Genomic DNA, 22,189 nt, shown 5'->3' on the forward strand with positions numbered 1-22,189 from the left:
AGCCTAATTTTGGATATCATGTGCTAAAGTACTCAAGTGTTATTTTCTGTTAATTTTTGAGAAAAACAGCACTCAAAGATTGCATCAACATTTCAAATAATGAAATTTACTCTTGTCTGCTAAATTGAAGTATAATTCCATGTAGCATAAATTTGTCCTGGAGGTTACCTCACTCCTGTCCATCTCAGGGGTGTGCGCATGCTGGGCATTAAGTAAGCATTACAGTTACGATCGTTTTGTGTTGCAGTAAAAAAGCAGTGCAAACTGGGATATTTTAGTTATTGTTATATCAGAAAAATGTTCTTGAACACAGTTGCTTGACACTTGGTATAATTGACTAAAGTATTTCTAAATACCTTAGTAAGTCCTCTTTAATCTCTTGAATGTCAAATGAAAACTCTGTGTGGTGGTAGAGGACAGAACAGAAAGGCCTACATAATTTTTCTTCCAGTTGCATGAAACCAAATAAACAAACAAATGGAATACCCAGGAGTGTTTAGCTATGTATAATTAATTCCAGGATTGTAAATAGTGCTGGATGTGAGGAGGTGTTTCTTTGAAATATGTCTTGTCTGTGATTCACAAGTTGAATATGTCCATTTGAAATTATTCCATTGATTTGGAAGTCCATGCATGTGTGAACAAGTACATGTGTTTGTGTAAGTGTATATTCGTGTTTGTACATGAACATTTATTTCCAATTCCAGAGCAGCAGAATGATTTTTAACTAAGAATATCCAGACAATAGGAAAAGAAATTTCATTCACTTTTGCAATTCAGATTCCAAAACAAACATAAGAAAATTACATACAGAACAGAAAATATTAACTCAGTAGTCATGGATAGTGCTTGCAATCGCTGTACTATGTTGTCAGGTTTGGGAGAACTTCTTAAATTCATCAGGAGTGACAGTGCTAGAATTATGACTGTGCTTTTGCTTTTTCAGTTTTAAGACCAGCCACAGCTCTGCCTTGCCAGATTTGGTGTGATTGTGTCCGATTGATTGGATTTTCTGATATGGTGGAGATTATAATTGTTAGATTTTGGGGAACCGAGCCATGGAGCGGGATCCTTTCTAATTTGAGCTCTTTATGTTCACAGATGCCTAATGAGAGGTTTTCCAGGCTTGTCTAAATTCTTCCTTGTGGAATGCCTTGTGATCAGAATTCATAGTGCTCTGTGTTCCGAGGGAAGTGTCAGAGCCAGCTTCTGATAGGGAATGAATGGAAAGGTGGAGATGACTAATAAAGATTGGACTTAAATCCTTTCATTTAGCTGTCCCACTAACTTTCTCCTCCCTCTGTAAGTATAAAAATGATGAAAAGCTGGAATGCATCAGCTCTCAACCCGAAAGCTTTTGCATTCTTTATGTCAAAGTCAAGGTGATGGCTGCACAAGTAACTCTGACAGTGGCCAACTGGAGTGACCAGACCACGCCTATGCTTGGTCCAGTGAAACCAGAAACTTGTTTTTGTCATAGGCATTCAATAATGCTGTGTAACCCTTAACATTTTATTGAAGTGATTCTACTTCTAGAACCTCTGTATTCTGAAAGGAAGACTCTCACTTGCCAATTTTTAAGGAGTGTGATCAATGCATTTACTTTCTTTCAAATTGTGGTTGCTCAGCAGGTGATGGTTTGTCTTCAGAAAAGTTTTGAAAATAGTATTTTTTTTCTGTGTGTTGCAAATTCCTTTTTACTGTTGACATTCATGCTTTTAGGGTCCTTAATTGTAGCAGACAAATTATTGATAAACTTGGCTATAAATTGTGAAAAGAGTGTGCCCACTCAGCAGCTGCTGACTTCTCAACTTTATCTTACTGTGGTTCTGGGAAGCTTGCTCATAATAATTCTCAAGTTCTGCCTCGTGGAGTGTGTAAACATGCTGCTAATAGTCAGATTGCCCTGATGTACTCTTTAATTGCACCTTTGAATCCTGCCTCTTGCCTTTTGTGTACTGAGGTGCTCTTTCGAGTTTAGGGCAAAAATTACCTAGGAAGTAGTACAGTAAAATACAGTTTGGAAACTATTTCACTTCAGGAGCCAATCCATTTGGAATTGTGGGAAGGTTTATCAAATTTTCTGCACAAATATCTAAATCTCTGCTTTTTTTTTTTAGAATTATTATCGTACTCTGTTCATCATCTTTTAATTGTATTTTCAAGGTTGTAGTCTACACCTCAACTGATGGATGACTTTTAAAGCATGAAGGTTTGAAAGGAAGTCTTCAAGTAACTTGCATGAAACCATAGCAGAAACTTGAAGGACTAGTGGTGTCAAGACAGTTTATTGGGGGAGTTCTAATGCAGAGAGGTCTGTTGAGGCAGGAGATGCAGACCAAGTTAAGGTTGCTGAAAAAGAGGCATTTTTGAGACTTTGCTTCTCAAACACCAGTATGCCACATGGTTGCTGAGCACAGCTGTTAAGGTGTGTGTTGAGGCTTTGGTCCATGAAGCCAGGGTGGATGGAATATGTGTGCATGCGTGTGTTGTGACCACATTGGTAAAAGGCATATCGGAATACACGGCCACAATGTGCTGTAGGTGTAGCTTGAACTAGAGTATTGCCATTTTCGTGTTTTTATCCATTTTCTGAATGCAGAATGAAGTCAGGAGGACTAGCCTAATGGTGATGAGCTGAAGCTTGAAGATGTCTTTCATGCTGTTCTGGATTTATTCCTAAAATGTGTAGAATGTCTCAAACAAGTATTTGTGTTAGTTTTGAGGTAATAATCAGTTCTTTTTTGAAAAAGGACTTATTCAGCTGAAAGCTTAATTGAATTAAAGTGTTCAATCTTTTGGCATGGTATAGAACTTGCTAAAAAGCAGTCTGGTTTGTTTCAGCATGCCAAAGTTTCATGTTTGGTAGCATGTGGGTTAAATAAACTACTGTCCTCTGTAGAGAGGATGTAGATACCAAAAAACCTGATGTATGTGCTTACAGTGTGTTCTATTGTAACTTCCTGAGTTCATGTGTTGCAGAATATATTGTAACCATCATTTGAGATGTTACTCCTCCAGCATTATTTCACTGAGACATGAACCACTGTTTAAAACCTACTGGCACAGTCCATTGTTCTGACATTCTCCTTAATTCTGTCCATCTCACTTGCACTTAGTACCTCTTCCTTCTATCCTACCCTGACGTGATTCATTCTTTGCCATCCCACTTACACCAGTTCTCCCTCCCTCCCTTTTGAAGTGGCTCAGGACCAGGACTCCACAGTATCTCATCCCATGCCACAAGAGGAGGATTTTCTCCTTCTGTGCAGTAGGTACTGAGCTCTGACAGATGTCTGCCTGCAAGGCTGCACAGCCACAGTGTTAAGTGGAACTTTGTATTGAGCTTTATGGGTGTTTTCTTCAGGAAGAGCAAGAGAATAGTGATTTACAGGAGATGGAGGAGTGACCAAATGTATAATAAACCATGGGGGGTTTTTTATAGCTCTTCTGGGTTAGCTCAGATAGTGCTGCCTTTGATACATTGTATACTAAACAGATCCTGTCCCTAGAGAGAAGCAAGCCTTCAGTATAGGTTTGCTAGAAGGCTCAGCTTGACAATTGACACTCTGTATGTTTTTAACACATTCAACTATCTCTAATTTTCTAACTATTAGCAGTTAGTAGAAGACAGGTTACCATTGTCTGTGTAGGACAGTTACCAGTTGAGCCTCAGATTAGCTGAGTTGTTAGAGCATGGTATTAAGAATGCCATGGTCACAGGTTCAGTTCCTGTGTAGGCCATTCATGTATGAGTTGGACTCTGTAATCCTTGTGGGTCCCTTCCAACTCAGAATATTCTGTGAGTCTGTGTTTCAAACTTTGGATGTTAATTCACAACAAGAACACTTTATGGCATAACCCTGCCATAAGACATAAGCTGTTCTAGACTCGCCCTTCTCAGGTGTCCATGCTGTGTCCTGTGGAGGCAGGGTGGAAACTTCCTTTCCAGTTACAAAGTTAGCAAAATGAAGCTTGACTTGTGGGGAACTTGTCTGTTACAGATGGACATTTGCATCCCACCCTTTGGGGAGTGAGTTAGTCCTTGCATTCGGTATTTGAACTGCAGCAGGCAAGAGTGTGAATGCCCCATCTTGTTTATAGAGATATTCCCAAATGAATGCTCCACCTACAGTGACTGGTGATTCCTGGAGAAGTTAAGATGTTGTGAGCTAAGCCTGTAATCCAGCCTGTATGTTGGGATACAAGGGTGTAGTGAGAATTTACTCTGGGGATTCCAGCTTCTGTGTGTGTGTAATCTGTCACAGAAGATACGAATCAGCTGGCCTGTAAGAGCTGTCAGTGGAAGACTGAAAGGCAAATTCTGAGATGCTACCTAGAAGGAAGAAGTTGTGGCAGTAGTCAGTATGAGATCCTAATACTATCAGTGTCTCTTATTTTAAACATGTATTCCATTGTTTGTCATTTTCATATCAGATTCTGAAATTGCAATTTTTAAATGTCTTTATATAAATTTTTACAAGTGTTTATGTTTTGCTTTGAACTACAGAGACAGCTTTTTCCATGGGAATGTAGTTTGATATGATAGTATGCCAGTCACAGATAAATGACGTTCTAATAATGGGACATATAGATGGGTAGAGAACACTGGACAAAAGGAAGGAATAAGTTTCTCTGGAACACTGGTGTTCTGACCCATGATTTTGTTGGGCATTGCAGTTCAAATACTGAGTACAAAAACCTGGAGTCTTTGCAAACTGTGTTGAAGGCTGAGGGAAAATGCTGGCGGTCATATCCAAATGACGGCCTTGTACCTTGTACACAAGGTCTGGTGCTCTGGTATACCTGGAGCAAAGGGAAGGAGTTGTTACAGTTGTAATGATGTGGATGTCTAGGCCAGTGGCTGGGAGATGAAAGATGAGTAGACAGTGGGAGAATGTCCAGCTTGTCTTTGTCTTGTCTTTTCTATAAATGATTTCACATTGAACAAACACCTCAGCAGGTTGTTAAGAGTGAGTCCCCTCCTTCTCCCCAGCATTCTGAAGCAGTAATGGTATAGCTGGCCTCAGGGGAGCTCCTTGTTTTAATGCTTTGATGAAGTTTTAAATCATCCATTATTGGGAATTAATAATAGAATCGTCAATCATTAGTGAAGGGATGAAAGCTCATTAGCTGTTCTGTATGTTACAAGAATTGCATACAGTAAGATTGAAGTAATGAATTTATGGGGGGTAATTTATTGATGTATGACTGGTCTTGTTTTTGCCTTTTATCCTGAACTGGTCTATGGTTCTTTTTTTTAGAATATAGTACATTCCATTGCCATACCAAGGTTCAGTATACTGTAAGATGGATTGGGATAACCTGATGATAAATATTACCATGCACAACAGTAAGAAAGTTTATGCAAAGGAATGATAGAGCAAATGCCTTTGTTCCTGAAACAATTGAATGACACGTAAGAGCTTTATAGAGGGTGACAGGATATTCAGGTTTTTACATCTTCGTATACAATACTCTGAACAATTGTCTGGATGGTAATTTATAAAAGAGTTTAAAACAAAAAAGATTCTGATAAAATTCCCAGGACTACAGTTTGTCTTGTAGAACAGTAAGTGTGCATAAAAGAACAAATGATCAGTTATGAGCTACGTGTCCTTTGTAGAAGTTGAATTCATGGAGTCCTCAGCATGTCCATTAGAACTCTTCAGTCCATCTTTTACCTACCACTAAAATATAAATGAACATTAACTGAACTTTAAATTCTAATGAGAGCATAAAATCTTCACTGACACTTTAGCTTCTGATGCTTTTTAATAAGGAAAACTTTGTGTACCAAGTGTACTGAACAATCTTTAGAAAATCCTTGATAAGATCTGTTCTTCAAGCAACTTACTTAGGATTGTATTTACTTGAGTAAGTATTAAAAAAAATAAAATAAAAACTCCCCCAGAAACCCCAGACAAAAACCAACTACCCAGCACACAAATGAAACCCCCAAATCCTGCATTTGTTCTTCCTCTGAAGGATTTCTTGGTAGTTACGGATCTGTGATAAGAATAGTAACTCTGGACTGAAATCCTGTACCTGTCTTCTGATAAAGGACATCTTCTGTGTTGGGAGCTGGTAGCAACAGGAGATTGGAGATTGAGTTTGGGGACTGACTTGTTTGACTTTCCCCTTCTTGACCAAAGATTTGTATTTCATTACTGTGCAAATTATGATATTCCAATCTCACATTTGCAGAATGAGGAAGTGTCAGTTCTGTCTGTGTTGAGTTTCTTCTCAGCCATCTGTTAAAGTGATCAGTTTTTTTCTTATTGTTTCCTTTTTTTAAAGGATTTACCTCCACAGTGCCAGAATTAAATGGCTTAAGTTTCAATTATTTTATTAGTGGCTGAAGACTTTAGGAAGTAAAGAAGCTGTTTATTTGAGAAGCTGTTTATAAGTGCATTTTCTTCTATATGTCTAATGGTTTTTCATGTTTTGCCTTGTATGCTTCCCTGTGGTACACAGTAATTTTTTCAAAAGAGGCAAATAGTCATCCCTAGAAATAAAAGAAACATTAATTCCAAAATAGTCAAAATATCATATTTTATATCAAGTAAATATTTACTGTATGCATGAAAAAAATGTACTTTCAGACATCCTGTTCTCTTCCAGGTTTGATTTCAAATATTCTCCATTACTTGTGCAAACCACCTTCTCTAGGATTTGGAGAAAGTATTATTTTGTTGCCCAAAGGAATTACTTTCAAATTGCAACTGACTTGTTAAGATTTACATACAAGTCTTTAAATCTCTAAAGCATGATGGGCCTGTAACAGCTGATTCTTCTGATACTTAAAAAAAAAAAATACTGTTAGAATTGTCAAAGTGGGATCTCTGGATTCTCGAATGAGATATATATGTATGTATGTGTGTGTGTATATATATATATACATATGTATATATGTATGTATGTGTATATATGCATATATGTGTGTGTGTATATATATATATATAAAACAGTGGCTTTGTCAGGTAAGAAACCCTGCTTCATGAAGTTGAGAAAAGATAACTGAACTTTTTAAGCCTAAATATGAAAGAGAGAATTATGTTGATATATATAAAAGTTAGGGAAACCAATTGGGACGACTGTACTGTACAAACTGGGTGCATAAACAAATAAGCTAAGGCAAGCAAATATATCATGAGGTAAAACACAAAATGTAAAGGCCAATACTGGAGAAAAGCAAAGTGTAAGGATCATTCTTTATAAATAAGCCATGAATGTTTAGTGTTAAAAGATTTCTGCTTTATTAAGTACATGTCTGCATTGATAAGGACAGACAAATCCTAAATAATTTTTAAAAATAAAATTGAAGATAATTTATTTTGGAAATATAAGTTACTGGGAATGTTTATATTCTTACAGAAAAAAAAAAACGAGTGCATTTTGGAGAGTTTACCTTAGTTTCTGGATTAGCACTCTGATATACAGTGTCAAACTAGGCATGGTGTTTTGTGTATAGATTTTCCATCCCGTTTTCTTTCCAGGTCCCTACTTGAGTAAACAGCAAATTCTCTTAGGTTTATCCAGCATTATTCTCATTTCTTCATACCTCTTTTTCCATGTTCTTTGGATGCTGATAACTGACAAAGGGACAATCAAGATTACACCTCTGTGCCTTTTTCTGAAAGCCACAGCAGGATTTGGGAAAGGAGAATGGGTTGAAACTTGCTGTCCTCTGGATAGCTGAAGTTTTACTAGATGGGCCATGTCAGAGGTGGTGCCCTGAGGATCATACACTGTGGATCAGATTGTGGAAATGCTGATCTATCGTTGTGTGGTGAACTAAAGTCGACATCTCAATCCTTCCCTTTCCACAGTTATTCTGGAGGCAGTCGGATCAAACCAAGGATAAGGGTGTCACCGTTCTGCCTATTTTCCTCATGGACATCACTTTGCTCCGTTGCTTAGCTCCATGTTCAGCACTGCTCAGGAGGTCCCCCTGCCTGCAGGGCAGTGACTGCAGAGCTCAGCAGCATATAAGCATCAGCAAGGGTTAGCTGGTAGAGGCTGCTGTGGTACATTCCTGCTTATCTGTGTTACTTCTGGAAATAAAAAATTAAGCCATTGAAATCTTCCCCTTGTTTTTTGTGCTTTGAGATTTTATTCCTGTAAAATGAACCTTGTTATTTGCCCATTGTATGTCAAATGAAAAAGGCGAAAATTCTGAGTTACTCCCTTACCTCTATCCATGAATCTTCTTGTTGGTTTAATATTCACTCTGGTCATGGTTTTTTACAGCAGCAGATAATGGAGGGGCTGCACCCTGTGGCACATCAGGAATTCCTCCCAGCAATCCTGCTGGGAATTCCAAGTCAGCAGCAAGGAATCTGGGTTCCTCAACAGGAGAGAAGGAAGAAGGGAAGAAAGTCCGACGGCAGTGGGAGTCATGGAGCACGGAGGACAAGAATACTTTCTTTGAGGGGCTGTATGAGGTACATGTAGAAGAAAATAACAGACATAGATGGCTTTGGTTAGAGCCTGGATATTCCTAAAGAAGGGTGAGATTGGCAGGAGCAGAAGGCCACTTAGAGATGAGCATTTGTAGGGCCATACATGGGGCTGTAAAACAGCTGTCTGTCAGAGCTACATGTCAAAAGTGTCAAGTTTCTTTTTTTTTCTTTAAATACACAGGAAAGATTTCTGAGTTTTATTAATAAATGTTTATAGTAAGTTCAATTGTTATTTAATTATGGTTCTGTTTCAAATGAAAAATAATTAAATTATGTCCCCATCTGAACTTTCAAAAGCAACACTTGCTCTGAAGTAATACCAAACAAGAAAAGTTGCTCTGTTCCAAAGAGAATTGTGTTTAATCTTTGGCCCTGAAGAGGCTAGAGCCAGTTCAGTCCTTGGGCTGAGAGACAAGAAGTTATAATCATCTTATCTTCTGTCTCTTATGTTTTATATGATGGATTCCTGCTCGTCCTGTTCCTGTGATGATTTCAACAGCTTATCTGTTTTGAAACTACATGCCAAATGTAAAAAAAGCAGTGATAGGGAGTTTTCTTTGCACATGTGCATCTTTTTGAGTTTCTTTTTTTTCATCATAGGTATGGTATCACATGCATATGTTTTGTGGACAAAAGGAACACTTAAACGGTGTTTTCTTTTTTTTTTATCTCCTCTGAATTGCAGTAGTATTCCTGGGAAGCAAGTAATTTTTAAGCCATTTCACTGATTTTTTTTTTAATAGTGAACAAATTTTTCAAAAATTATTTTAAGGTGGATCCAAGACTCATTTTGTTCAGTCCCTCCTACCATTCATTTTGTGGCACTGCCTGTCAGAAAAGATTTTCATACTTTGTATTGAAATCAGTTCCAACCTTTTCCAAATACAAAAATTTTGTCTTAGCAGGAGTTAATGTGTATAAAATCAAGTCTTTTGAAACTCAAATTTTTTACTCCTAGTAACAGTAACATGAAATGTACTGCAAATAAAACTGCAGCTAGTAAATATAGTATGTTTTTCATTTAGTCAGAAGTGGTGGGGGGAATGCAGAGGAAAATAAAGAATGCTCAGGGAGAAAATCAATGTTTTCAGTCCTGCTACTTAACACATTTGTCAGTAAAGTTGGGTGATTTTTTCAATTTGCTAGCAACTTACTGTTTTTATTTTGAAACAGCTAAAGAAATTGGAAAGTAATTAATTTGGTATCCATATTGCATTTTATATAAAACAAAGGAAGCCAGTGTCATTCTTTCACAGTTGAGTTCTGGTCCCCAAAAATTTTGTTTATGACTATTGAAGTCCAATTTTCCACAAAGAACCCCAAAGCCCCTCACACTGTTTGACTTGACTTACAACAAGATCCAAGTTTGGATTTGAGTATTTCTATTTGATTTATTCTTTCTTCAGCATGGGAAGGATTTTGAAGCTATCCAGAACAACATTGCCCTGAAATACAAGAAGAAAGGCAAACCAGCAAGCATGGTGAAGAACAAGGAGCAGGTCCGGCACTTCTACTACCGCACCTGGCACAAGATCTCCAAGTACATTGACTTTGACAATGGTTAGTATTTACCAAAATGGGCTTGGTGCAAGGGTTGCAGTCCTGCCTTTTAGAGGTGAGGAAATAAATACTGAGGAGGAACAGGGAGTTCACAGTGTCTCACTTCTTATTTTTGTTAGCATGGCCCTATCAAGGTTCATGTTTCGTGAAAAATGCTTTCCAAAGCCTGGTGTTTATATCACTACTGTTCTGTGAATTCACCACACCATAGTAAATGTAGATCCTTCTTTTAATACTGGGGGGGAAAACCAGGTTCAAGGAAATGTCTTTGTATTGTCAGGAACACACCTTCAAGAACTGCCTAGACATTAATCAGGCATGGTTCCATCAAGCACACTGACCCAGCACTACTTTGCAATTCTTGGGGGAAGTTAGAAACAAATCACAGTCCAATACAAGTGTAAATGGTGACATATTTGCTCCCACTTTAAAGTTTGAAATTGTACCATGGGTTCAATAACTTATGATTCCCAGTGCCATATTCCCCTTCCCATTCTTTTCCCTCCTTCTGCAAGTGGTTTAATGAAAACTAAATAAGTGAGTCAGATAAACTGCTGGTGGTGTTTTTATAACAGTAACATTTTAATTTAAAATGGATTTTTATCAAATCCATACTACTTAGGAATGGGCAGAGAGGATTCAGCTTAGTCTGTGGGTGGCCTAATCTAAATAACAGGCTAAAGAAATTTTATTTCAGAGTGACCAGATTTTAGTAAGATTGAGTTGTTCTGACTTTAGGGTGTCAAAAATGTAATTTCTCCCATTAGCTTGTAATTAAGTAATAGTCTCCAGAGTTTTCTGGTCATTCTGATGGTCTATTCTAAGATGCATAAATTTGTGGTGGTTGAATTTTTTGGTCTTTGAATAACTCCTGATTATCAGCAAAATTTTGGATAGTAAATTAATCTATAGTCTGTGGCCAGAACCTCTCAAGTTAAAAATAACTCTTCAGGGAGAAATGGACGTGGAAAGAAGTTAAAGGAATGCAAAGCTAGTGTAAAATACAATCTCTTTGTCACAGAATCAACTAGTATGGAAAAGACCTTTGAGATCATCAAGTCCAACCTATGACCACCTTGTCAAGTAGACCATGGCACCAAGTGCCACATCCAGTCTTTTCTTAAACACTTCCAGAGACAGTGACTCCACCACCACCCTGGGCAGCCCATTCCAATGCTTGGTCATCCTTTCTTTGAAGAACTTCATCATTTCTGTCCTAGAGCTCCTCTGATGCAGGTTAAGGCTGTGTCCTCTCATTCTGGGACTCAATGTGTTAGAGAAAAGATTGACCCCCACCTGGCTACACCCTCCTTTCAGAGAGTTGTAGAAAATGATGAGGTCTCCCCTGAGCCTCCTTTTCTCCAGGCTAAACAACCCAGCTCCCTCAGCCACAAGACTTGTGTTCCAGACCCTTCACCAGCTTCATTGCCCTTCTCTGAACACAGTTGAGCATCTCAACATCCTTCTTAAACTGGGGGGGGGGGGGGCAGAACTGGACACAACACTCAAGGTGTGGCACAACCAGTGCTGAGTACAAGGGAAGAATCACTGCTCTTGTCCTGCTGGCCACAGCATTCCTGATCCAGGCCAGGTGCCATTGGTCTTCTTGGGCACACTGCTGGCTCATGTTCAGTCAGCTGTCAGTCAGCCTCCCCAGGTCCCTTTCTGCTTGGCCATTATCCAGCCGCTCTGTCCCCAGCCCGTAGTGCTGCAGGGAGTTTTGGCCAAAGTGCAGGACCCAGCACTTGGTCTTGCTAAACCTCACTAAAAATTAAAAATAATGAGTTATTAAAAGTAAGTCATTAAGGAGAAATGGATATGGCTAGAAAGAAGCTGAAGGAATGCAAGCTAGTGTACAATATGCTTAGTATCATACTATGTACGATGGTACATACTATACTATGAATATGTAGTTCTTTATGAACTTTTGTGTTCCTGAGCTTAGCCTACCTAAAGAAGGACTTGAGTATCTCAACAACCTGGCACAAGGTGTATTTGGGAGTTCCTTTTTTCAAAACAAGGCAGCAGTTTAAGATGAAGCCATTAGTATTTTATTTAAAAGCCAGTGTTGCAGTGAACACAGTATGGAAGAACTTTTAAAATAAAAATCAGTTATGTATCTGTATATTTGGGGTCCAGAATCTCATTGTCTGAAGGAATTTTAACAATCAGTGCAGTAGTTTGATTAGGTTTAGTATTAGTAGAAATATGTGTGCTTGCATTTTGGGATCAAAGAGAACTAAAGTTTTGATGAATAGACAAGAATAAATATTTTCATTTGGTTTTTAAATCACAGGACTGTCCTTGCTGTCATAGATCTTTAGGTCTATTAGCATTAATGTCTGCATCTTGTGTGTTGAAGAGAAAGGACAAAAAAAACCCTTGCAAAGTTGAATAAAATGCCATCAATTTTTTGTGTAAAAGTTTAGAATCTAGAATTTGCATCAAATCTCTTAGGATGTGTTTGTGTGCCCAAAAAATCTGTCATCTGGAAAATACAAACCTACCCCTGAATTTTCATGTAAAATTGTTCGGTATGCATTTGCTTGGGGGCATCTGGACATTTCCCTTAGAATTTGTAAACAATTGATACTGGACCTAGCTTTATTATGAATTAGCTTTATTTTGCATATTGAGCAGTTGCGTATTTGTTTAAATTCCATGGAGTTTGTTTTCCTGTAATCTAAAAAATGCCACAAAAAGGAAGTTGGTGAACCAATCCCATTACACTGTTTCTTGAACCAGAACTTAATTTTGCCTTTGTGATTTGTCTCATAATTGAAAATACAAATCCTCTCCTTTTTAGTGTTGAAATGAGCATCTACAATGTAGCTGTGCGTATCTGCAACCTGCATCTCACTGACACCTCTTCTGCTTTCTAGTGTTTTCTCAAGGGCTGAAAAAATCTTCCCTGGAGCTGTATGGCTTAATCTGCTATGGGGAACTAAGGAAAAAGATCGGGGGATGTGAGTATGAATGACTTCAGGCTATTTTTACATTATAGAATCAGAAGTTACTACCCTTGAGGTTGGCAGTGTCTAGTTCAGTTCCATTTTTAAGTTCTTGACTGTTGCTGTAATCTGTGGTGTTATTTCTTCATTAAATGCATTTTTATTTTTACAGACCTTCCTTAGTCTGTTGCATTAGTCCACTTTGATAGATTTCTTTAGTTTTATCTGTCTGCAGAATGCTGTGCATGTATTGCCCACAGGTGATAGGAAAACATACACAAAGCATTCTGTTGTTATTGAAACCTAAGCAATTAAGGGTGTAAATGACACTACTTACACCCAGAATTATTTGTGCCCATGCAGTCAAAATCTGGGATGGTGTATTTTTCAAAGTTTTTCTCTAAATGTTTGCTCACTGTACCCTGAAGATAAAAGGCACAAATCAGAATTGGAAATAACTTGACTGCCTAAGCAAGATGGGTTCTGACCTTGTCAGTCCCAGAGTCCAGTTTTGTCCATATCAGTGAGTGGAGATGGAGGAGTATGTGCCATAACAATGCTCTGCTGTTCGCTGGCAGTTGATTAACTGCATTAGTAACATATCTGAGCTTAGGCTCTCAGAACTACAGAGTGGTTTGGATTGGAAGGGACCTTAAAGACCATTTTATCCCAACCCCCTGCCATGGGCAGGGGTACTTTCCACTAGACCAGGTTGCTCCAACCCCTATCCAACCTGGCCTTAAACATTTCCAGGGATGGGACACCCACAGTTTCTTTGGGCAACCTGTGCCAGGGCCTCCCCACATTCATAATAAAAAGTCTTCCCTCCTGTGGTTTAAAACCATCAACATTTGTCCTGTCCCTCCAGGCCCTGCTGAGAAGTCTTTCCTTGTTTATTTTTTTTTAAGCTTTCTTTAAGTACTTCATATGCTGGGATCCCCAGAGCTGCAGGTGGAATTTCACCTGAGTAGAATAGAGGATCCCTACCTTACCCTACTGTCCACACTGGGGGGATGAGCCCCAGGACATGGTTCCTATGATTTTCATGGCTTCCAGACCAGAGAGAGCTGTGACATGATTGCCTTGAAGAATGGGCAGAGAAACGTGTGCCAGTTCGTGCACATGCACCTTTTTATCCATGTATTTTTTCATTTGTCCCCAGGCTTTTTGCACAGTGTTACATCATAGTGCATCTTCTACCTGCTTTGTTTAATTTGTGGGACATGGAAAACCATCAAAATACCTTCACTTCTTTGTGAAGTCATACTACTTGTAAGGTGAAATGGACATGAAAGTGTTCATGAGTGAACAAGTACAATTCCTAAAAGGATTAGGGGATTTTGGGAAAGGTTTTTAGCTATGTTATTCCCTTACCTGGGATTGCTGTCATAACAGGTAATGAACGAGACTGTTGTGAATGTTCATACTGACTTTATTCTGTTTGTTTAAAGATTTCTAGTGTGTTAATTGGAGAAGCAGTGCTCAACTTGGAGAAGCAATTTTGAGCTGTTTGATGACAAAGCAGGTGCAGAAGCAAGGCACATTGCACTGTGCCTTGAGAGAGATCAGTGATAGTGTTAGTGTTTCTTTCCTGTACCCACATTTCTTTTACAAGCAGACCCTTCTTGCTATGACTGGGAGTAAGATTTCACACAGTCACCATGGCAATGCCTACAGCCTCTCTGCTTCTGTCTTTTTAGAACTTTGGGACTTGGCTACAGACTTTACTCACTGTCACTTAGAAAATTTTTGTCTCCAAGACCGAATGTACTCAAGATGCAGGACAGTACACCCATTTATGACAAGTCTACTCTGTAGAAAAGCAGTTTCTTCCTTCTCCCCCCTCTTTTTTTCCTCTTGTGGTATTCACAGTCACATAAATGGAGAAGACTTACTGAGAGCTATTGAGACACGAAAACACTCCAGAAATACTTTTAGAATTGCCAGAGGGAGGCTAATTGTTCAGTGAATAGATCTAGGCCTAACTGTCATATAAATCGAGTTACCAAAATTTCTGTCTAAAAACATGCTCTGTAATGCATACGAAAATGTGAGGGTTGCCATGTGCATTTTATTATTTTTATTTACTCTTGTTAAGTACTAGGGTGCTGTTTCATTCTGCTTTGCTGCCTTAGTAACAGAGACTGAGCAGGAAGAAGCTTTGCTTTTTAATAACCCAGTGTCAGATTAAAGCCCAATGTTCAAAGATGGCTGTAGTACCTAAATTAGGATTATTTAATCCATGTGTAAAAAGTAATTTTTGTGGCAAGGATCATGTAAAGCTTGCATGTTATGAAAATACAAACTTTCCAGAAGAGCTATGTTACAGCACATTTATGCACGTTAATGCTACATGAGAATAAAATGTAATAGCTTTGGAAACCCAGCAGGACACAGAGAAGGCCATGGGTTTAACAGTGTAAATCCTAATTCACTGTGTTATCTCATTTACTGGAAAGGTATGGATGACAAGAACGCAGCTAAACTCAATGAGCTCATTCAAGCCGGGTAAGTAAGAACTTACTCCTGACACTCATAAAACTGTGTTGTTCAGTTGGATGTTGTATTGATCATCCAAAGTTTGGGGCATTTTTTAATTTTCAAGAGCAGAAGTTTGATGTTTTCCATTCTTAGTTTGTTTTGTATTAGGAAAATATATTAGGAAAATTATTATTTCTCCCCTTTTCCATGAAGCCAGTAATTGTTAATAATCAGAATTATGAGTTAAATTGAATAAAATAATGAAATGAGAATTCTTTACAGAAGCTACAGCACTTAAACATGTAGATTCACTCAGGGAAATCATAGAATTATTTGGGTTGGAATCCAAGATCATCAAGTCCAACCATTACCTCAGCCCTTCCACCACTAGCTCCTGTCCCCAAGTGCCACATCCATAGGTCTTTTAAATCTCTTCAGGGATGGTCACTCCACCACTGCTCTGGGCAGCCTGTTCCACTGCCTGACCACACTTTCAGTGCAGAAATTTTCCCAGTATCCCATCTAAACCTCCCCTGGCACAGCTTGAGGCTGTTTATTCTTCTCCTGTCCCTTGTTCCCTGGGAGCCAAGCCCGACCTCCACCTGGCTGCACCCTCCTGTCAGGGAGTTGTGCAGAGCCAGAAGGTCCCCCCTGAGCCTCCTTTTATCCAGGCTGAGCCCCCCGAGCTTGGTCAGCTGCTCCTCATCAGACTTGTGCTCCAGACCCTTCCTCAACTCCATTCCCATCTCTGCACACATTCCAGCCCCTTAATGTCCTTCTTGCAGTGAGGGTTCATGTCCAAACCATTCTACCTCAGCAGGGCTCACTTTCAGACCTGAAATGACCCTTCAGCACATTGGAGGCCTCAGCCCTCCAGTGACTTTGCATCTCCTTGACATTAAGAACGAGTGTTCTCTTTCACTTCTAAAGAGTGTTGTGGGATTTGGGGTTGCAGTCTATGATTCGAAGCCCTCCTAGAATGCAGAAGGGGTTAGAAGTTGTGTGTTATTATAAATGAGGGCATACCTGATTTGTGCATCAATTTTTCCAAAGTAGTTCAGCTTTTAGAATTTATGTCTTTTAAAGTGAAATCTCTTTCAAAGGACAAGGCATGTGGTTACTTAGGAGGCATTGATGTCTCCTTGACCCCATCTTTAAAAGTGATTTGAAAAATCATTATTTTCTATCTGTTCCAGATCTGCTTTTACCTTTTACATTCTTGCTTTTAGGGTGAGTTGCTTTTTCCTCTCCTGGGAGATGCTGTTTGTACAGTGTGCTTGTGTTGATGATCTTCAGTGTGATGCTTGAATCACTTGTTCATTCTTCTGTTAACTGCAAGGTTTTAAATTAAAGAGAAATTCCCATGTGGTTTGGGTTTTGTACAATTAGGAAAATATTAACAGTATGTTTAACAGCATTATTCTTAAAGCGAATTACCTCTTTAAATTTGAGTTACCAGTTAAAGTGGACCTGGGATGAGCCTTCATCTGTAGTTCCCCGAATATCTCTATGGTATAGAGTATCAGCAGTTCGTTTAGTCACTCTGTGCTATACTAGAGTGCCTTTCTTATACTGGGTTATCCAAACAAACTAAAGCATAGCAAATGAGCCTGATGATGTTTAGTGAACTGTAGTATCAGTCTTTGCATGATTCAGGCTTTAGTTCTTCTTATTAATTGTTAATGAGGGCTAGTGATTTCTGTGAAGTCTAGGTGTTTACTTCGTGAAAGCCAGTCTTGTAACAAGCCATTTAGGGAAGAGGAGTCTTTGCATTTGGAAGTATTAATGCTAATCTTCTACACCAAAATTAGAGTGTACATAACATTAACCAGTTGCTTTTGCATAGGCTTTTTGTCTACATCCGGGAGGCCCATTTTTGTTTCCCTTTTCTTCTGCATCCCTTACCCCATTTGGTGGTGAACCTCATCAGCTGAAGAAGAACAAACTGTGTCTCCATTACCACCTGGATGTCTGCACCACCTGCACGTGCAGGGCAGCCTCATAGCTCCCAGAAGCAAACACATTGCATGTACCTCGGTTGGTTCAACTTCTCATCTTGCTCAGTGATGGTACAATTCTATGAGCCTCTTCCCTCTTTGTAATCAGCTCTTTCTCCAGTTGCTAACATGTTTCTTTCCAGTGTGACACTCTTCTTCTGAATGCAATGCACTTTGTAAGGCTTGTCACTGAGGAAAGCAGTGAAAGGGAACCCAAAGTGATTAAAAATGGGGAATGTGAACATGCATTATTCCGATGATCTACTCCTTAAGTTGGTAAACATTCTCTTCATTTAATTGGTAAGAAAAGTCAAGAAAGGTTCTGAGGAGCTACCTGGCAATTTATTTGCAGCACAACTCCTGACCCTGGAGTTAAGACTAGCACTGTAGACAACTGCTCTAATTCAGTGCTTGTTTTGCATCTCTTGTTTCTGTACTAATCTCTTGGAGTGTGGAAAAACAAATGACCCTGTCAGAGACTTATAAGAAAACCATACGTAAAAGCTTCCTAGTTGAGCTTATAACCCAGGTCATGCATACTAAGGAGTGCCTGACAACTCCGGTTGTCAGCTGACCCTGGTAAGTAGCGGCAAAGTCTCTGTGTGATGCATCCCTGTTTGCCTGTTGTACATCTCTGTACTTGGCTTCAGAATGTCAGAAACAGGCAAATGAGGCTAGTCAACAGCCAGTGGTACAGGACTTGTTGAATAAATGGGGAATCTTGCAGAAAATAGATCACAGTTTACATCTTTATAAATGCAAGGGAAGCTAAGAATTATTCTGTCAGCTTCTGTAATTGTTCTGAGTAGTTCAGCATACTCAGGGCAACTGGCCTGCTCTAGCTGCTGAAAGACAGGACCACTCTCTGTCCAGTCCTTTGTGCTAAGATTTTTGTTACAGCATTCTAATTTTACTACACATTTATTATGTCATTGGATGTATAACAAGAAAAAAAGGATGTATAGTGGTATAGCAGAACTGCTCAGTAACTAATTTAAATAAACTTAAACTGAAGGTTTGTTGTTTTGTTTCATTTTTAGGAGGGAAACATTATTACTTAACTTAGATTTTGCAACACCCTTTACATTTAATAAAAAAACTACATAGGAACAAATAAAAATATTTCCTCGATGTCTTTGTAAATATGTAGAAATTTTGGGTAAGTTAAAAAAAACAAAAACAACCAAACCACAAAAACCACTTAATTAAAGAAGTATTGTAATGGTGCACCAGTTAAGCAGAGCACTCTTCAGTGTCTTGTAGTGTATGTAATTTTAACCCCCAACTTGAGAGGCTCTTTATAACACAAGGTAAGAAAGACAGAAACCATTAGAAGGCATTAGTTTTTCTGTCTGGTTCAGATTCTGAATGTACTTTATGTGGGATAGGAGTGATTCTTCACTGTCCTCCAGTTCCTTGGGAAAGCTCTTTGGCATGCTGAGGGGAAATCTCTAAAAATCTTGATCATAAAATAACAGTTCATACTGAAAAAAAATATCTAAACCAAACCATTTTAGTATACTGAAAAAAATAGTATATAAACCAAACCATTTTAAGTAGGCAGGTTATGCTCTTGGTGTCAAGTCAGACAGGTAATTCTGAATGCATAGTCAGTAGAGTGACTTTTTTTAAGACTTACCCTTTTCTGCATTTGGAGACATCCAGGATCTAGGTAACAGAAGAAAAGAGGGATTTTGAAGCTAAAAGTAGTTCTGTTGCAGACTGACTGTTCTACTGTACTCTCCCTTAAATTCGTAGAAATAATCTTCCAGCCTCCCAGCTACAGATTTGAATTAGAAAATTATAGTGTCTAAATATATCTGCTTTTATATCAATTTGATAACAAGTTATTCTTTAGACTCTGTCCTAGATTGCTTTAAGCTAAGCGTGCTTAATGGAAAAGGGAATTAGGGGAAGCAGAACACCTGAATTTGGGGAGCTGGGATATTCTAAAATGTGTGTGAAGGAACCATGGAAATAACATTGATCACTGTTGTTGTGGAAGAGTGCTGTAGTGGCAGGGTGAAAACTTGCATGGGAAGTCTTAAATGTTTTGTCACATTCGTGACAAAACATGAAAGTAAATGTCTCTTCATTTACTGAATGGTATACTTTGCTTGCTGACTTCTGAACTGCGCCCATTTCCCCTCGTGCTCGGGGAAGACAGTGGTTCCTGCTTCTCCATATAGGTATCAGCAGGTTTGCAGTTGTTTGGTTTCCTCCAATGTGGTTTTCCTCCTAGTGTTTTGTTTGATTTTTGGTTTCTTTTTTTTTTTTTTTTCCAAATAATATCTTTTCCATAATATACTTATATTTTTCGCACTTCTTTTCTGGCTTTTATCTTAGGTTTTGGTTGGGTTGGCTGTTTTTTTCTCATCTCTCTGCCCTTTGAAGCACAGATAGAGATGCATGCAGGAGTTTGTAATGCTGATTCATTTATAAGTTGCTCCATGGTAACAGATGGTGGATACCTGCAGCCCAAGGTCCACCTGCACAGGTGGCAGACAAATGAAGCACGAACAACTACCAGGAAGCCTGACTCAACAATAAATGCTTTATGACCAACTTGCCGGGCTCTTGAACAGAAATAGGAAATATAAAAATGAACAACAGCACTTCTCTTCTTTTTTCTTTTTCTTAGATCAATTAGCTCAGCTGTTTTAGGCAGATCAAACCTTCTGGGCCTTCTGAGCAGCCAGGCCCTTGTTTCAATAACTTTCCACTCATGTGATGAAACAATTTCCAAAGAACTTGATTGGTTTATATAGTTATATCAGTCATATAAAAATGTTTCTCTCCCCAAACCTCTTCTTACTTGTACTAACTGTCAGAATTATAATTATGATGATGATAATAATAATGCCATTTCTGACTCTTCACTCACGTGCTTCAAGGGCACATTTGATAATAAAGAATTGCATTAGCTAAAATCAAGGAGGAGAGTCTCAGCTTGCACAAGTAGTGAAAAGAATTTGCTGTATTAAAACAGATTACAAATAGGGAAGAGGATCATTTTACAAAATGCTGATTTTCTGATAAAATCATATCTACACTTGAATATAAGGATAAATACAAGAGGATATGGAGTCTCATGCTAAGGCTGAGGTGCCCAGGAGGAGGTTTTAACTTTCGTCCTTACCTTAACTTATTGATGAGATATCTGCAAGGGTTTCTGTGTCCTTCTCTAAGTCTTTTCACTGGAAGACCCTGACAGAGACTTTACACTGTTGGACTTGGTGGGACCAACTGTCTTCAAACAATTATTTTTTCCAAGAATTAAGCTGAAAAGAAATCTGCCTTTCCAGCCCAGGGATATTCTAAATCTATTGAAAGTCACAGTTCAGTAACTGAAACTTTTGAGTTGCTCCCCCTATCAGCTCCATCTTCTCAGGTCTGCCTCCACTTCTGCTGCCCTTTTGCAGATTTTCCTCCTAGCACTGTAGACAACTGCTCTTCCTGCATGATGGTGTTTTACTTACAGCATAGGAATATTCTTTATAATTTATTTTGTTTTACTACAAGGATTTGCATTCAGTCCTGCTGCTTCTATGCCAGCTGATCCTTAGTGCTTCAAGTATGAGGTAGTAATACTGCCATTGGTAATTTGATTAGGCTCAATGTGTGCCCTTTAAGTCCCTACAAAGAAAACAGGACTGATGGAGTGAAGAAATCAAGTAGTTTCATGGTGTGAAAACAAAAATGACCTCTGACTTTTAAGGATCTTTGTAACTGCTAAAGTGATACTGAAACTAAACCAGTGAAATCATACTGTAAAAAGTTACTTTGTTTAGGTTTTTGCACAAGCTCTTAGACCTCATGTCTGCACCAGATATGGTGATCGTATTTCCAAATGAAAGACTGCAAGGACTTCAGACTCTTTCTTCCTATAATTAAGAGTCATAGGTATAAAGGGAAGATTAAATCAAAACCACTTGTCTTTTATGAAGCAGCTGTCTGTGAGGGTACTCTTGAACCAAAGTAACATGATATACCTGGTCCACTTATAAAACAGAAGTCCCTCCCTGGGTGGACAATCAAGTGTTTAATGAAAGTCTGGAAGAGGAGAGTCACAAGAGTAGCGTTTCCACAACGAAAAATAAGGTTATAGGAAGAACTGAATGCTCCATGAACTTGCACTACAGACCCTTACATTTCTGTTTTCATTCCTATAGCCATGATGGTGTTTTGCTCTGTGTCCCTGATCACAGAATAAGCTGAGTTGGAAGGGACAGGGGTCATCAAGGTCAGCTTTCAGCCTTGCACAGCACCATCCCCAAGAGTCACACTGTGCCTGAGAGCATTGTCCTGATGCTTCTTGATCTCTGTCAGGGTTGGTGCTGTGACCACTGCCCTGGGGAGCCTGTTCAGTGCCTAAGCACTGGGGGAAGAAGCTTTTTCTAATATCCAACCTACACCTGCCCTGACACAACTTCAGACCATTTCCTTGGGTCCTGTCACCAGTGACCAGCACAGAGAAGAAATTGATGTCTGCCCCTTCTTTTTCCCTCATGAGGAAGTTGCAACTGCAAGGAGGTCTCCCTTTGGTTTCCTTTCCTCCAGGCTGAATAGACCAAGTGCCCTCAGCCAGTCCTCATATGGCTTCCCCCTTCACCATTTTCATTGCCCTCATTTGGACATTCTCTAATAGTTTAATATCTTTATTATATGGTAGTGATTAAAACTGCACAAAATACTCAAGGTGAGGCCACTCCAGTGCAAAGCAGAGTGGGACAAT

At 38.9% G+C, this 22,189-nt stretch overlaps 1 protein-coding gene across 3 annotated transcripts in view; it reads left to right on the plus strand.

Annotated features, from left to right (window-relative positions):
• The window catches only part of CRAMP1 (cramped chromatin regulator 1), a 49,277-nt gene that overhangs the window by 3,725 nt on the left and 23,363 nt on the right, over positions 1 to 22,189 (plus strand). For 2 of the 3 annotated variants that reach the window (XM_054643337.2, XM_077186649.1), the window contains exons 3-6: positions 8,254 to 8,447; positions 9,872 to 10,025; positions 12,908 to 12,991; positions 15,436 to 15,484. In XM_054643337.2, coding sequence (XP_054499312.1) covers positions 8,254 to 8,447; positions 9,872 to 10,025; positions 12,908 to 12,991; positions 15,436 to 15,484 — 481 coding nt within the window. The remainder of the gene's footprint in view (positions 1 to 8,253; positions 8,448 to 9,871; positions 10,026 to 12,907; positions 12,992 to 15,435; positions 15,485 to 22,189) is intronic. The other variant, XM_077186651.1, reaches the window with a different exon arrangement.

Source organism: Agelaius phoeniceus, chromosome 16 (genome assembly GCF_051311805.1).
Source record: "Agelaius phoeniceus isolate bAgePho1 chromosome 16, bAgePho1.hap1, whole genome shotgun sequence".
Taxonomy (NCBI): domain Eukaryota; kingdom Metazoa; phylum Chordata; class Aves; order Passeriformes; family Icteridae; genus Agelaius; species Agelaius phoeniceus.